The sequence below is a fragment of the Microcebus murinus genome, chromosome 17, assembly GCF_040939455.1.
Source record: "Microcebus murinus isolate Inina chromosome 17, M.murinus_Inina_mat1.0, whole genome shotgun sequence".
Lineage (NCBI taxonomy): Eukaryota > Metazoa > Chordata > Mammalia > Primates > Cheirogaleidae > Microcebus > Microcebus murinus.
Genome location: NC_134120.1, coordinates 37,979,502 through 37,994,241, shown reverse-complemented (window position 1 = coordinate 37,994,241; position 14,740 = coordinate 37,979,502). Strand labels below are relative to the sequence as shown.

The 14,740-nt window shown below is 36.6% G+C and overlaps 1 protein-coding gene across 1 annotated transcript in view; it reads left to right on the top strand.

Moving 5' to 3' along the window:
* Positions 1-1,443: 1,443 nt before the first annotated feature.
* DSG4 (desmoglein 4) overlaps positions 1,444-14,740 on the top strand; it is a 28,799-nt gene continuing 15,502 nt past the window's right edge. Inside the window, 8 exon segments of the mRNA XM_075993575.1 lie at positions 1,444-1,506; positions 3,815-3,946; positions 5,506-5,661; positions 6,017-6,161; positions 6,910-7,076; positions 7,692-7,826; positions 8,720-8,905; positions 14,070-14,341. Coding sequence (XP_075849690.1) covers positions 1,444-1,506; positions 3,815-3,946; positions 5,506-5,661; positions 6,017-6,161; positions 6,910-7,076; positions 7,692-7,826; positions 8,720-8,905; positions 14,070-14,341 — 1,256 coding nt within the window.

Below are 14,740 nucleotides of genomic sequence, written 5' to 3'. Positions count from 1 at the left end.
GCAGCAGGATTGCTTGAGCCCAGGAGATTGAGGTTGCTGTGAGCTAGGCTGACGCCATGGCACTCACTCTAGCCAGGGCAACAAAGCGAGACTCTGTCTCCAAAAAAAAAAAAAAAAAAATTCCCTCTTTGTCTAACTTTTTATCTGCATGCTCCACTCATTCTATCTCCTTTCTAGATCCTTCTTCTCTACCTCCTTATCAATTCCCTTCTGCTTTCTAAACTTCACTTCCTTACCACCCCCCGCCACACTTCTTCTCACACTGACAGGATCTGCTCTGCACCCACAGCCCTGGGCCCTTGACCTCTGTTCTCTTAGTCCATTAGAGCCCTCTGCTCTTATACTTCTTCCTTCTGTCCCCTGCACAAACATAAGCATTGCCCACAGGATTCTGTTCTCTGCTTACTTCATTTGTCTTCTTAAACTGTTCCATTTAGTATCCTCATTTCCTTCAACTTTAAATAATACTAATGTTTGGAAAAACTCCACTTTTTCAGATTTTATATCTACCTCAAATATTAGATGTACATTGAAAACAAATAAAACAAACCTAAGTCATCCTGTCCCTGCAGTGATCCTTGCCTGCTGAATTTTCTGTTCCTATTAACAGCACTTCCATTCCCCTAGAAGCCAAGCTTAAGTCACCAGAACCATCTGGCAATTGCTACCCCCGCATCCACAGGCTGTAAGCCTGGCCCCATCAGTCCTCTGGGAATATCGCCACTCTCTCTTTTTTTCTAGAGCCACATCAGCACCTAGGATCACAATCATTCTGTCTTACCCAAGCAATGCTAATTCCTAAACGTCTGGACTTCCAGGGTTTTCTTTGATAATCTTCCCTTCATATCAATAATTTGTTTTAAAGACAATATTTTTGTTACTCTCAGTCTCTATTTGATGAAGTGCAAGCTTCTCTGCCTGGTCTATAAAGCACTTCATGATCTGCTTCCAAACTGACATTCCGAACCTTGTCTCCCATGGCTCCTCACTGTTCCCTCCACCTCCCAGCTAATAATATTATATACCATTTCTGTAACACCCTCTGAAACATAGAGCTTTAACGCTTGTGTTCTTGTTTTAATCTGGCTGAAATATTCCTCCCCATCAATTCAAAACAGATTCACCCTACAGAGCCCATTCAAATCCCCACTCTCCTGGGAAGGCTTCCTGAAATCCACCTGGATAACTTGCATCTTCTGCTTTACCCTCCACTGAGCCCATTGGTGCCTCTGCTGTGGCCGATATCCTAATCAGCCATAGAATTATGTATTCATCTTCCCTAAAAGTTTAAAAGTCTTCAGAGAGCAAAAAAAAATCTGTATTATTCATTTGTATTAGCCATGTTTGTTCCATATTATTAACAAAATATATATTTAAGAAATGAATTAGTGAAAGAATATTGTCAATGTTTTTATGAATTGTGTCCTTTAAATATACAAATTTATGCTAATATTGTACCTTCTTTAACAGGTGGTGCTGGAAGTAAACAGTGAATTTATTGTTGAGGTAATGTATAATAAAAGCATTTTCTTAATTCATATTTCTCAAGCTTATACTTGAGCTTATACTAGTAGCTTATTTATGTTTTCTCAAGCTTATACTAGTAGCTTATTTATGTTTTCTAATCTATAGCAAAGCAAAAGAAGCAAAGTAACACTTTAGAATGGGAAGAGGATTTGCAGATACTTACATGAGCAAAAAGACAATTGATGGTTGGTCAATGAAGGAAAGATACAAAAATTTAAAATTATGTAATCACAACTAAATAAAACAGAGAATCTGGTGCCATTTTTTAGAGTGGAACTCAGGAAATAAAGCTACTGTCTTCTCTTCTATGCTAGCAGGGCTTTATTTTAGTATAGTAGGTAAACTTTCATTATGACCATCTCAAATCATTGGAAAAAATAAAATTACTTTTCTAATCTCTTTTGGCAAAATAGGGAATATAAGCCAGGTGCAGTGGTTTATGCCTGGAATCCTAGCACCTGGGGAGGCTGAGGCAGCAGGATTGCTTGAGACCAGGAGTTTGAGATCAGCCTGAGCAACAGAGACAACCTGTCTCTACAAAAATAGAAAAATTAACCAACTGTGGTGGCTCATGTCTGTAGTCCCAGCTACTCAGGAGGCTGAGACAGGAGGATTGCTTGAGCCCAGGAGTTTGAGATTGCTGTGAGCTATGATGATGCCACTGCACTCTAGCCCAGGCAACAGAGCAAGGATCTAACTCAAAATAAAAAAAAAATAGGGAATATGTGGTACATTTCAGAAAGTTGTATTAAAATGAAGGGAAACAATGTAAATGCACTGGTTTTTGAAAGGATATGTTACAGTCAATGGAACATCTCCTCCCCTGAAGTGGTAATTAAATGAAACTTAGCTTAAGTAAACATATAATCACCTATGTTTCAATAGGCACATTAGGATTTACAAAAATAAATATATGTATGTATATATGAACATATTTGTACATGTAGTAACATGTCTAAACTCTTTGATAATATGAAATTCTTAAGCATTATTAACAGTGGCAATATAGACTACAAAAGGAAAAACATAGCAAAACAGAGATACACATGTACAACATTGAGAAGCCATATAGATGTTCATGGGATTATTGTAAGAACCATCAATTTAGTTAATAAGGGCAGGACGCCTGTAATCTTAGCACTCTGGGAGGCCGAGGTGGGCAGATTGCTCAAGGTCAGGAGTTCGAAACCAGCCTGAGCAAGAGCGAGACCCCGTCTCTACTATAAATAGAAATAAATTAATTGCCCAACTAATATATAGAGAAAAGATCAGCTGGGCATGGTGGCGTATGCCTGTAGTCCCAGTTACTCAGGAGGCTGAGGCAGGAGGATCACTTGAGCCCAGGAGTTTGAGGTTGCTGTGAGCTAGGCTGACGCCACGGCACTCACTCTAGCCTGGACAACAAAGCGAGACTCTGTCTCAAAAAAAAAAAATTAGTTAATAATATTTTTCTAATCCTGCAATAATATATTTGGATGCTTAGCCATAGTGGTATCCTCATCAATCAACAGAAAAAAACAATCTCTTCTCTCTTTTGGGTGAGCCCAACTCACCAGCACAACTTCCATTTTGTATGGGATGTGTTCACACAAAACAGAGGAGATCTTTAAACTCTTCAGACTCTAAAGTCTGGTCAGTGAAGAGGAAGGTAGGCATAGCCCCTATCAGAAAAGAAAAACTACACCATTTATGCAGGATAGCACATTGTGAGTTCCACATGTAGCTAATTAAATTCGTTTCATTAGAATCAAATAGTTGAAAGTAAGATGATTATAAAAGAAATAGCAGTTGAGGTGACCAAACTGTATCTATCCAGAGTTGTGAATTAGTGAAAACTTTCTTTGTCCTCCAGATTCAATATCATTGTTCCTTACAATGTTAAGTAAGTGCCGGGCGCAGTGGCTCACGCCTGTAATCCTAGCACTCTGGGAGGCCGAGGCGCAAGGATTGCTCGAGGTCAGGAGTTCGAAACCAGCCTGAGCAAGAGCAAGACCCCGTCTCTACTATAAATAGAAAGAAATTAATTGGCCAACTAATATATATAGAAAATTAGCCGGGCATGGTGGCGCATGCCTGTAGTCCCAGTTACTCGGGAGGCTGAGGCAGGAGGATCGCTTGAGCCCAGGAGTTTGAGGTTGCTGTGAGCTAGGCTGACGCCACGGCACTCACTCTAGCCTGGGCAACAAAGCGAGACTCTGTCTCAAAAAAAAAAAAAATGTTAAGTAAGTGTGTTTACTTAGTAAAATTGTCCTAACAGTGTAAGAAACATGAACCATTTTGGCTCCAGGTGAAAGAACTAGACATTGAAAATGGCACCACAACATGGCAAACCGTCAGAAGACAGAAGCGGGAATGGATCAAGTTCGCCGCAGCCTGTCGAGAAGGAGAAGACAACTCCAAGAGGAATCCGATTGCCAGAGTAAGTGATCAAACAGACTGATAACAAATGCATTTGCAGGGCAGGAAAGCGCTCAGATATTTCCAGGATTTGCAGGCTTCGCTGCTCCACAATGATTTATGAAGATGCCATGTGGTCATTTGCTCATGTTGCCAAGACTCTGACATGGTGCAGGCAGTGAGTGAGTGACAAGTCATCAAAGAAGAAAGAAACGATTGGCTCTCCAGCACAATTAGGCTTCATTTGCCCCTTTGCGTTCTGCTCATTATTGACCGTATGTGCTATGGAAAATTTATTCACACGGTGATAGTCCAAAGACTAGCCATCCAGAATGTCAAGCAATTACTGCACTTGATTAATTCACTCCAAGAAAAGTAAGGACTGTGCAAAGTTCCCACTACACCTCTACATCTAGCAACTAGGAGAGTCTTAAAAGGCCTTCACAGATAATGGCAACCAATTAGGAAAGAGAGTTAAAGAAAGGATGTGTATTACATTTATCCATGAAGGATGGGATCTATATTAACAGCTTCACCAGCTCCTCCTGGGCATCTTGGCCTTGGGCCATTATTGTAATCAATAGTAGAATGATCTACTGAATTCTTTCCTTACAGCTTCACATTGAAAATACAGTAAGAATCAGCAATGATGTTACAGAGATAACCTCAGCTCAAGAAAAGAGATTTATTCTCTCAGAAGTTTTCAAATTGGAGGGAAGCTTTTAAATTATTACTCCCATTCAACTCAGTGATAGCTTTATGGTGTCATACTCATATTGCATATTCTTTTCTTTTTCTTTGCATTTGGGAGGTTCTTGGGTTTTCTTCTGTATAAAAAAGATCTTTGGATTAGTGTTGATCTAACCAAAGTTGTATTTCCAGCTGTCTTAATTTGATTGTGAATGTTTAGGTGATGAATCTTAATATTTTACTGAATGTTCTCAACTTTAGTAGAAGGTTTCAAAATTTAAACTATCTTGGTTTAAATTTATCAGCAATAGATATACAACTACTAAAACAAAATCTATATGGCAGAATATTTATCATAAAATCTATTTGGCAGAAAGGGGGTGTAGTAGGTTTAAATTTATAAAATTATTACCAATATCTCTAAACATTGTGTTTCTCCTCTGATTTTCTCAATTTATTTACCACTTTGACCAAATCTCAGACCCAAGTCTACGTAGTATACTTATTAATGTGACACAAATTTTTAAAAAAAAAAATAGTAAAGATGTGTTATTTTTTCTTTCAGGCTCTTTATATGCAAAAATATCAGAGAACTGAACAACGTATTGTTAATAATAACAAATCTAGCATCAAGTATGTTTGTGCCATATATAACGATACCTCATACAATCCTTACAATAAACCTATGAGATAGGTGGTGTTATCTCCACTATAAGCTGATCTAGGCAGAGTTAAGTGAATTTTGCAAGTTCATACAGAACTAAGACATGATGCCAGGTTTCAACCTCAAGCCCATCTGGCTATAAAACTCATTTCCTTATCATTCCACTACACTCTGAAGTTTATTATCTGCTCTAAATTAGATCACAATCCTAGCCATTTTTCTCGTAGATTCGATCAGACTGTGAGTCGAACCAGAAGATTACATACCGAATCTCTGGGATAGGGATCGATCGACCACCGTATGGAGTTTTCACCATTAATCCTCGCACTGGGGAAATTAACATCACTTCAGTGGTAGACAGAGAGGTAACTCCACTTTTCCTGGTAAGTCACAGCAGCATATTTTAATTTATTCATTTTAGTCTTCTTCCCTTTTTAAAAAATATTTTCTCAGGACTATGGCTTGCTTTTGATAAAACATAATAGAATGAAACCAAATAAAGGGTTTGAAGAGATGGAAAGAGTGTGAAAATATGTTTATAGTGCAGGAGTCTCTGGTGTGTTGCATGTGCATATAATCAAGTGTCTTGATAGTATTTGAATTATTAGACTATAATGTAGTTTGAATTCACTGGAAAAAATTGTTTCTTTGCATATTGCTGATGTATTTTCAAGCATGTTACTTAAATTCTTTTGGTGGAGAGTTGTTTTTTTCTTTTTTTTCTCCAACTTTCCACAGATCTATTGTCGGGCTCTGAATTCAAGGGGTGAAGATTTAGAAAGGCCTCTTGAACTGAGAGTCAAAGTCATGGACATAAATGATAATGCTCCGGTCTTTACACAAAGTGTGTACACAGCCAGCATTGAAGAAAACAGCGAAGCAAGTAAGTAGAATGATTCTGCATCATATATCTATTTCTCATGGTCAAAAGCTTTGGAAGATTGAAATATAGGCAATTTAAAGACTAGAAAAAGTCACACTTGTGTTTTGAATAAATGCCACAAATTCCAGCTTGAACCTAAGCTAGAAAAAAAATCATGTCTCAAATGCTAAATATCTTCTTATTTGTGGAAGATTCTTGTACATATGTGTGATTTAGCAAGAGCTCCCTCAGAGATTGTGACTGGGCTGATGATTAACATAATCCAAGTGAGTAAACTGAGGAAGAAACCATGAATGTTTAAAAAAAAAAAAAAAGGCTCTGTCCTGGTCTATTCCTCAAAATTCTTGGCTGAATCACACCAGGTAGATGAATGCATGTGCAATTGTAACCATCAGATCTAACACTAAGGGTAATCATTTTTCACACACTATACAAGTTACATTATAGTCTCTCATTTTTTTCATTTCTTTCTATCTTGCTAAATTCCATTTCTGACTCTACTAATTTAACATTTAATCATTTAAGGAGTGCAAGTACATTATAAACAGTAAAGGGTTTTATAGAAGCAAACCATCATTATTTTGTAATCACTGGCATAGCTGAAAGTTATGGTCCTATATTCTCACAAAAAATTCAAACAGAGAGAATTCAGGAGCAGGCTGACCACTCTTTCTTCTTGTATTTAATGATTGGCTGAACTAATTCTAATAAAGTCCCAACCATTCTCCACCTCCTTCTTCATTTCTAGATTCCCTGGTAGTAAAGTTAAGTGCCTCAGATGCAGACGAAGAAAATCATCTGAATTCTAAAATCGCCTACAAGATCATCTCTCAGGAGCCTGCAGGTGTACCAATGTTCATTCTTAACAGATACACGGGAGAAATTCGCACGATGTCCAGTTACCTTGACAGAGAGGTAAAGCCTTCTGTGAACGAATGATAAGAAATAAAGAATTCTATTTTGAAAAGACAAAGGTGAAATAATCCTTGTATGTCCCTACTCCAATATAAAGGAGGAAAGAAAATCCATTTGTGGGCCGGGCTTGATGGCTCACACCTGTAATCCTAGCACTCTGGGAGGCCGAGGCGCAAGGATTGCTCAAGGTCAGGAGTTCAAAACCAGCCTGAGCAAGAGTGAGACCCCCGTCTCTACTATAAATAGAAAGAAATTAGTTGGCCAACTAATATATAGAGAAAAAATTAGCCGGGCATGGTGGCACATGCCTGTAGTCCCAGCTACTAGGGAGGCTGAGGCAGGAGGATCACTTGAGCCCAGGAGTTTGAGGTTGCTGTGAGCTAGGCCGATGCCATGGCACTCACTCTAGCCTGGGCAACAAAGTGAGACTCTGTCTCAAAAAAAAAACAACAACAGCAAAAAAGAAAATCCATTTTTGAATAAAAACTAAAAGCTTAATTATATAGATTTAATTTGATGTGTATATAAAAGAAATGAGAAATAATGGCATTACATGTGTTAGATTGTATTCAAGACAAGACCTAAGTCCTATAATTTTTTTCCATCTCAATTAAGCAACACGGTATGTACAACTTAATCGTGAGGGGCTCAGATCGGGATGGAGCTGCAGATGGACTGTCTTCCGAGTGTGACTGCAGAATCAAGGTTTTAGACGTCAACGATAATTTCCCCACCTTAGAGAAAACTTCAGTAAGTTGTTCTTCTTATAACCCTTTTTCCGTAAATGTCAATAATTGATTTGCTTTCATGCTAATTCATAAGCCTGGTTCTGTTACACGTAGGGATGTACTGAACTTTGTTGTATAAACCTTGGGTTTTCTTATTATAATAATATACCTTCTAATGTATTAGTCTGTTTATCTCCACTCACTACTCCAAACAGGCCTTCTCTGTGAAAGCTGCAAACTCTCCACTCCGTATACTCTACTCACGGAAATGCGGAAATTCATTGATATAACTCTGGGAATAATGTAGCAACATTGATGTATTTTTAGATAACTCATGATTTGCTGAATTATATTAGAGCCCCAAACATTCTCAACTTGCATTTTCATCTTTAGGCATAAACAAGCATAAAATCCAAACTGGTAGAACCAAATCTGGCCCATGGCCTATTTTGGTTAAAAATATGTATTTTTGGACTATAGCTGTGCTCATTCCTTTACATGTTGTTTATGGGGGCTTTAATGCTTCATTCTACAACAGTAGTTGCAACACAGACTCTCTGGCCCATGAAGACTAACATATTTATTACCTGGCCCTTTATAGAAAAAAATCAGATGCTTTGTTTAAAAGAAAAGAATAAAGTAAAGGGAATTAAAAATAATTGTAAAAAAATAAAACAAAGTTCCAATTTGACCTTGATTTCATATACAGCACATGAAAATCAGTTATATTGTTTTATAATCATTTTATTCTTATATTTCTGATTCAATATATGGTATCTAATAATGGTACAATAATCATTGACATAGTCTGTTGTTAATATTTTAAATGATAATTTTAAATGATAATTAAGTATTAGTAAATATATTTCTTCTTTTAAAATGTGTTGATTATAAAATTGATCTATGTCATTGCAGTATTCAGCAAGTATTGAAGAGAATTGTTTAAATTCAGAACTGATACGATTACAAGCAATTGATCTTGATGAAGAAGGCACCGATAACTGGTTGGCAAAATATTTAATTCTCTCTGGCAATGAGGGGAATTGGTTCGATATTCAAACAGACCCAAAAACTAATGAAGGCATTTTGAAAGTTGTCAAGGTACAGTATTGGATCTGTAATATTTTCTTCCAAAAAAGTTTTAAATGACTCTTAGAGGTAGAATCTGCCTTCAAAAAAGCACTGCTTAACCTTATAGCAACAAGTGTCCTAAGTAAACTACTGCATCAGCCTGAGCCTTCCAGCCCAGCAATACAGTATTTATTACCAAGAAAAACAAAAAGGTTATTTTGTTCTCACAGTGCCTGATATCTAGCTGAGAAGATAAAGTCACCACTCCCAAATTAGATAATGTATGAGAGTTAATAGTATAATAAATAATGGCACAGATGTCAGGATATAAACCATTATTAATTGCCAAGAGGGTGAAATATGAAATAATAAGATAAGAGAAGGTGAGATCCTTCTAAGCTAGATTTGTCTGAAAAGGTTTCATGCTGGGAAATAAGATTTAAGCAAGACCTTAGATTGCTACGGAGGGTAATAAAATGAGAAAACACACATAGGTAAGAAAATATGAAGCATGTTCAAGACATGGTGAGTAATTCTGTGGGATTGTAGCAGAGTATTCAAGAAAGGAAGCAAAGAGAAGCCAGAACAGAGAGATAGAATTGGAGTCAGTGCTGAGAACCTTGAATACTAAACTATGGGGTTTGATATTTTTCCTATAGATTAATTTTTCTTAAACTACTTGCTTTGACTTCATGGACAATAATAAAATCTAAAAATTTACAATTAGAAACAAAACCACAAACCAATAAGATTCAAATTAAAATTAATATAATGAAGGAAATTATTTTTTTCTCAAAGGAAGCTGCTACTAACAACATAAACACTTAGAGCTAAGAAAATATATACTTAGACACACATATATATTTAGTTTGGCACACATGTGATCATGATTATTCAATTCTGTTACTACTTTTCTTGATTGAAGTTATTGTGACATTTTTTCAGATAAGGAAGCCGTTTAGCCTTCACCTGATGCAAACATAACATTTATTTTTTAGTCTTTCTCTTTTCCCAAGTGTTTGGAGCAATTTTCAAAGTATGGCTACTTTACCATCAAAACACAATCATGCACACTGAAATTAGGGGGCATATTTACTTATGAGCTGGTCAACCAAATTATGAAAAATATCTATATATAGTTTTTAGGATTTTTCATTCAAATGAAAATACAAAATTTCAAAATTGCTTAAGAGAACACAAAGACTCAAACAATATACTATGGACTTCCTGTTTGAGAAACATGGCTTTGGGCCACAGGTCAGCAAGCTATGATCCACAGGTCAAATCTGAACTTTTATATCCCTTGTTTTATAAATAAGTTTTATTGGAACATAGTCACATTCATTTATGTATTTTCTGTGGCTGTTTCCACACTCCAGTGGCTGAGCTGAATACTTGAGATAGAAACTACATATAACTCCCAAAGCCTAAAATACTATCCAGCCCTTAACCAAAAAAACAGTTTTCAGTCCCTATTTATAGACCAAAGAACAAGAGGTTGTCTACCACTATACCAAAGTCTGACTATTTAGTCAAGTTTTCCTCCCGGGATCAGAATTTATTCAACCTTGTGTCCTGGTTTAAAAATCAAGATCTAGATATGACATGCAATTCTAACCTATCTTCTTACCATCTATCTTAATCACTGACTTTACATATTATCTTACAACATATAACTTTGCTTTGTCTTTGATCTGTCGACCTACTAATATAATAAAAACTTTACACATAAACAACCTGGCCCAAACATCTTTCTACTCCTAACACCTGGTCTAGTTTCCAGAAGATAGTAGAGACTTCCAAAACTTCAAGGATAGTGTTGATGCATTTACCTAAAACTAATGATGTAGATTTCACCCAAATGGGAATCACTGCACTTGACTGCATAATTCATAATTTCTACATAAAATTATAAAAATCAAAAAGAAAACATTTTAACAATGTAGGTAATACACTGTCTACAACTTACATAATGTATCTTCTGTGATCACTAAAAGTTTTTTAAGGCATATGTACTTAATTGCCAAAAAAACTATTGAAATATCAATTTCATAAAAAATTGGTCAAGGTAGTGTTAGATGTTGTACAAACTTTCTACCTATTTTTCCTGAATGAGGACTTCCCAAATCTCTTAAAGATGACAAGAAAAACATATGTTTAAAAACACCAAAATAATAGGGAAAGGCTAATTAAAATGAAATTAGAAACCTTAATATGTGTGTTAGTACATAGCTAAAAGATCTATTTTAGAGAACATTTGGGTAATATTCCCAGGTTTGGCATTTTCAATAGCCAGTGGTCAGCCACTCATCCCAAACGTGTCTGGATAAGGTCGCTAATGTTCTCTTGAACCCTGTTCATTTTCATTCAAACCACCACTTAACATGGTGGAAACTGGCCTTTTGGTAATGGGCCTTTGACTAAGCTTTATTTAAACCTTTTCTTAATCTGAGGACATTACAGATCATTCAACTCAACAAAAATGTATTGAGATTTGCTATACGCTAGAGATATGAAGGTGAATGAGACAGGGTCCCTGTTCTCAAGGAACTTACAGTTTAAAAAGAGAAAATCTCTGAAAAGGTTGAAAATCTCCCTGTTGATAACAACCCCTCATTAATATTTTTTGATACATGTGTATGGAAATACAAGTAGTATAAATATATATGTGTGTATATATACATATTCACTTCAACAATGAGGAAAAAACAAAATACTACCCAACTGGAATTCTAACAAAGAAATATTGGTTCTCTATTGTAATAATAATTCTCTATTTTAATAATAATTCTAATTAAGCAATTACTAAACACCAACTGTGGCATTATATTGTATTTATAGAGGTTTCACACATATTATCTCATTTAATCCTCACAACTCTGGGGGAAAATAGAGTGATTCCATTTGTATATAAAGTGAAACAAAATCAAAGAGGAAAACTGACTTGTCTCAAGTTTACCCAGGTGCCAAATGACAAAGACAAGATCCAACCAGATCTCTCAGATCCCAAAGTCATATTTAGCCACCACTGTTCCTCACCATGTCATCAGGGGCCAGTAAAACAGGTTTTAGGAAAGAACTAGCATCCTGAGATTTTCCCTTCAGTCTGTTCACCACTATAAACTCCTTCCCGGCTGTGTGTGCCCTGCTGGTCTCTTCTAGACACCTTGGTACCAGAAAATACGCCTTCCTGGAGAGAAGAACTGTCTTGCAGATATCTGACCATTCGCTCAGTCCCCTGCCGTAGAAAATCTATCACATACTCCTTTTGGATGGAGACTTCTAATCACCCCACTCTTTCGTACTTAGTTCTAAAATGAACCAGTGTCCTCCTAGAATTAGTAGTGTCATATTAAATTAGACCAAAAAACTGGATGTGGGGCTCCAACAGCTTAGCTTCTATACTAAAATTTACTAAAGCAAAGAATGTGCCAGAAGCCAAATCCATTTCTAGAGTGGTTGTCTTCATCCAGAGCCCTACTAGAACTGTAGATCCCCTCAGGCCGGGCCCCGCCCACACTAGCACTTCTGCATATCCTTGCTAAGTGGTTATTCTTCCTTCAGGCCTGAAACTGCAGAGAGCCCGTTTTTCCAGCCTCTCCCTTCCCTCCAAGAGACTCCAGGGTAAACAGTTGCTTTTATTGCTCTTTACAAACCCCTGACCTCTGGACATGATCAGAAAATCCTTGATAAAGGGCCCCACTTGCAAAGAATGAATGAACAACTTTCTGCCTTTCCTCTATTTGTTTTTTGTAATCTTCCTTCATAAACATGGACCTGGACCAATTTCCTGCCCCTGGATTCTGGGAAGATCCTTAATTGGTACAACTTTAGACACATATTAATATACTTTTGACACACTCTGTTCAGGAGGAAGAGAGCTATTCGGACAAACAAAAGTGCTTTTGTGTGTATATGTAAGAAAACCCCAAGATATTTCTCTATCAGAATAGAGGTCCCCAGATTTTTCGTTTATTTGAAGAGAGCGTGGACTTTTAGAAAATACAAATTGAGGTGTAGGAAAGGGATCCCTTCTGCTTGAAAATTCATTTTTGAGCATATAATTCATATCCTGTGCTAGGAGTCATGTGGACTGGTCCATTGTGTGCTGTCAGTGGGCTAGGGAGTCTATGGGCATCTGTGAACAGATGTACAAAAGCGATCGAAGTCCCAAATCTCAGTTGAAGCATGCTGAGCCATCTCCAAATAAGAACTCAAGGGAATGCCCACAAATATTTGTCTTACCAGCTCTTCTGAAAAACTTAACTCTAAAACCTAGGAAAAGATTCAAAATGTCATGGGATTTGTCTGGGAAGCAGAGATTTATCTCCAAGTCTTGCTAATGCCAAGTCTTGCTGATTTCTTGACTTCTGCTGTTGGTACCTGTGTATACAAGTGGTGCTTACCGTAGCTTCCAGAACACTGCTAAACACACATTGCCCAGTGTCTTCTTCTTTATAACTTGTGACTTTATTCCTTTGTGACTTTTCATGTCACCATATCAATCATTCTGGATGAAGCGATTCTATTTATTTTTTATCCTGGACACCCATTTCAAAGGTGACTTTTCTCTGGGCATGGCATTTACTTATTTGAACATGCCCTGTAAGGGAGTCTTCTTGTCCACCAGACCCAGCACAAATAAATTACACTTTAGGGCTGACTGTAATAATCATAAATTCTTTAGAAGTTGTTTACACCATTTAAAAAAAAATAATTACATGTTTAAAGACATCATGTATATTGACTCCTTTATTCTGCTAATTATACTTTCAAGGGATTCTCAAATATGAGTTCTGTATAGGAAATCTGGATCCAATTTAGTTACTCATTCAATAGCTGTGAACATTTTATTTCTTAAATTTATTTTTGGTTTTTCAATAGCACCTCATTTGGAAAGAAATATCATAAAAATTGTAGCACTTTTTTATAAGAAGTTCAAAGCTCCAAAATTTGATTCCAATTTAAAATCACAGGCTTAAATGCCCCCCATACCTGATTATGCCAAGAGTTAGAGAGAATACCATATCTAAAATACCTAATGCAGTAATAAGTAAAATGTTTTCAATTCAAAATCTAAATCACATAGCTCCTGGACTTTCTTCTAGTGTGTCGTTTGCTTTCCATAGCTTCTTATTCTATCAAAAGAGAGTCCTTTACTGTTTCAGAGATTTTTACTTTCTATCATTTTCAGATGCTGGATTATGAACAAGTGCCTAATGTTCATCTTAGCATCGGAGTTAAAAACGAAGCTGATTTTCACCACTCAGTTGCTTCTCAATTCCAAATGCGCTCAACTCCTGTAAGAATTCAGGTTGTGAATGTGAAAGAAGGACCTACATTTCATCCAAGTTCATTGACTTTTAGTGTGCCAGAAGGAATAAAAGGAGATTCCTTACTGAATTATGTGCTTGGCACATACACAGCCATCGACTTGGACACAGGCAATCCTGCAAAAAACGTCAGGTACTGCAAATACATTGTTCAAATTAGTGTGGCATGGTTCTATGTAGAATTGATTCATGTGGCATGTGCTGGAATATGTGAAAACTCTTATCTTTTAGAGTTTTGCTTTTCTTGTTTGTTTTGTTTGTTTCATTAATAGACTATTGTGGCATTTGAAATCTTCTTAGAATTTTAATAGTGTTTTGGAGGCTGTAGGGCTCTAACTAGTTATGAAAGTAATTGTGTCCAGGGAGCAATTGTAAGATCAAAGAGCCACCTAATTTACTCCCTGAGTCTCTTTGATCTTTTGTGGCCAGTTTGTTCTACCCTGGACACGGGCTAATTAAGCCATATTATAGACAATAAGATACTATAAAAGTTGAGTCACTGCTTGTTTTTTTTTTTTTAAGCTTGTGTTAT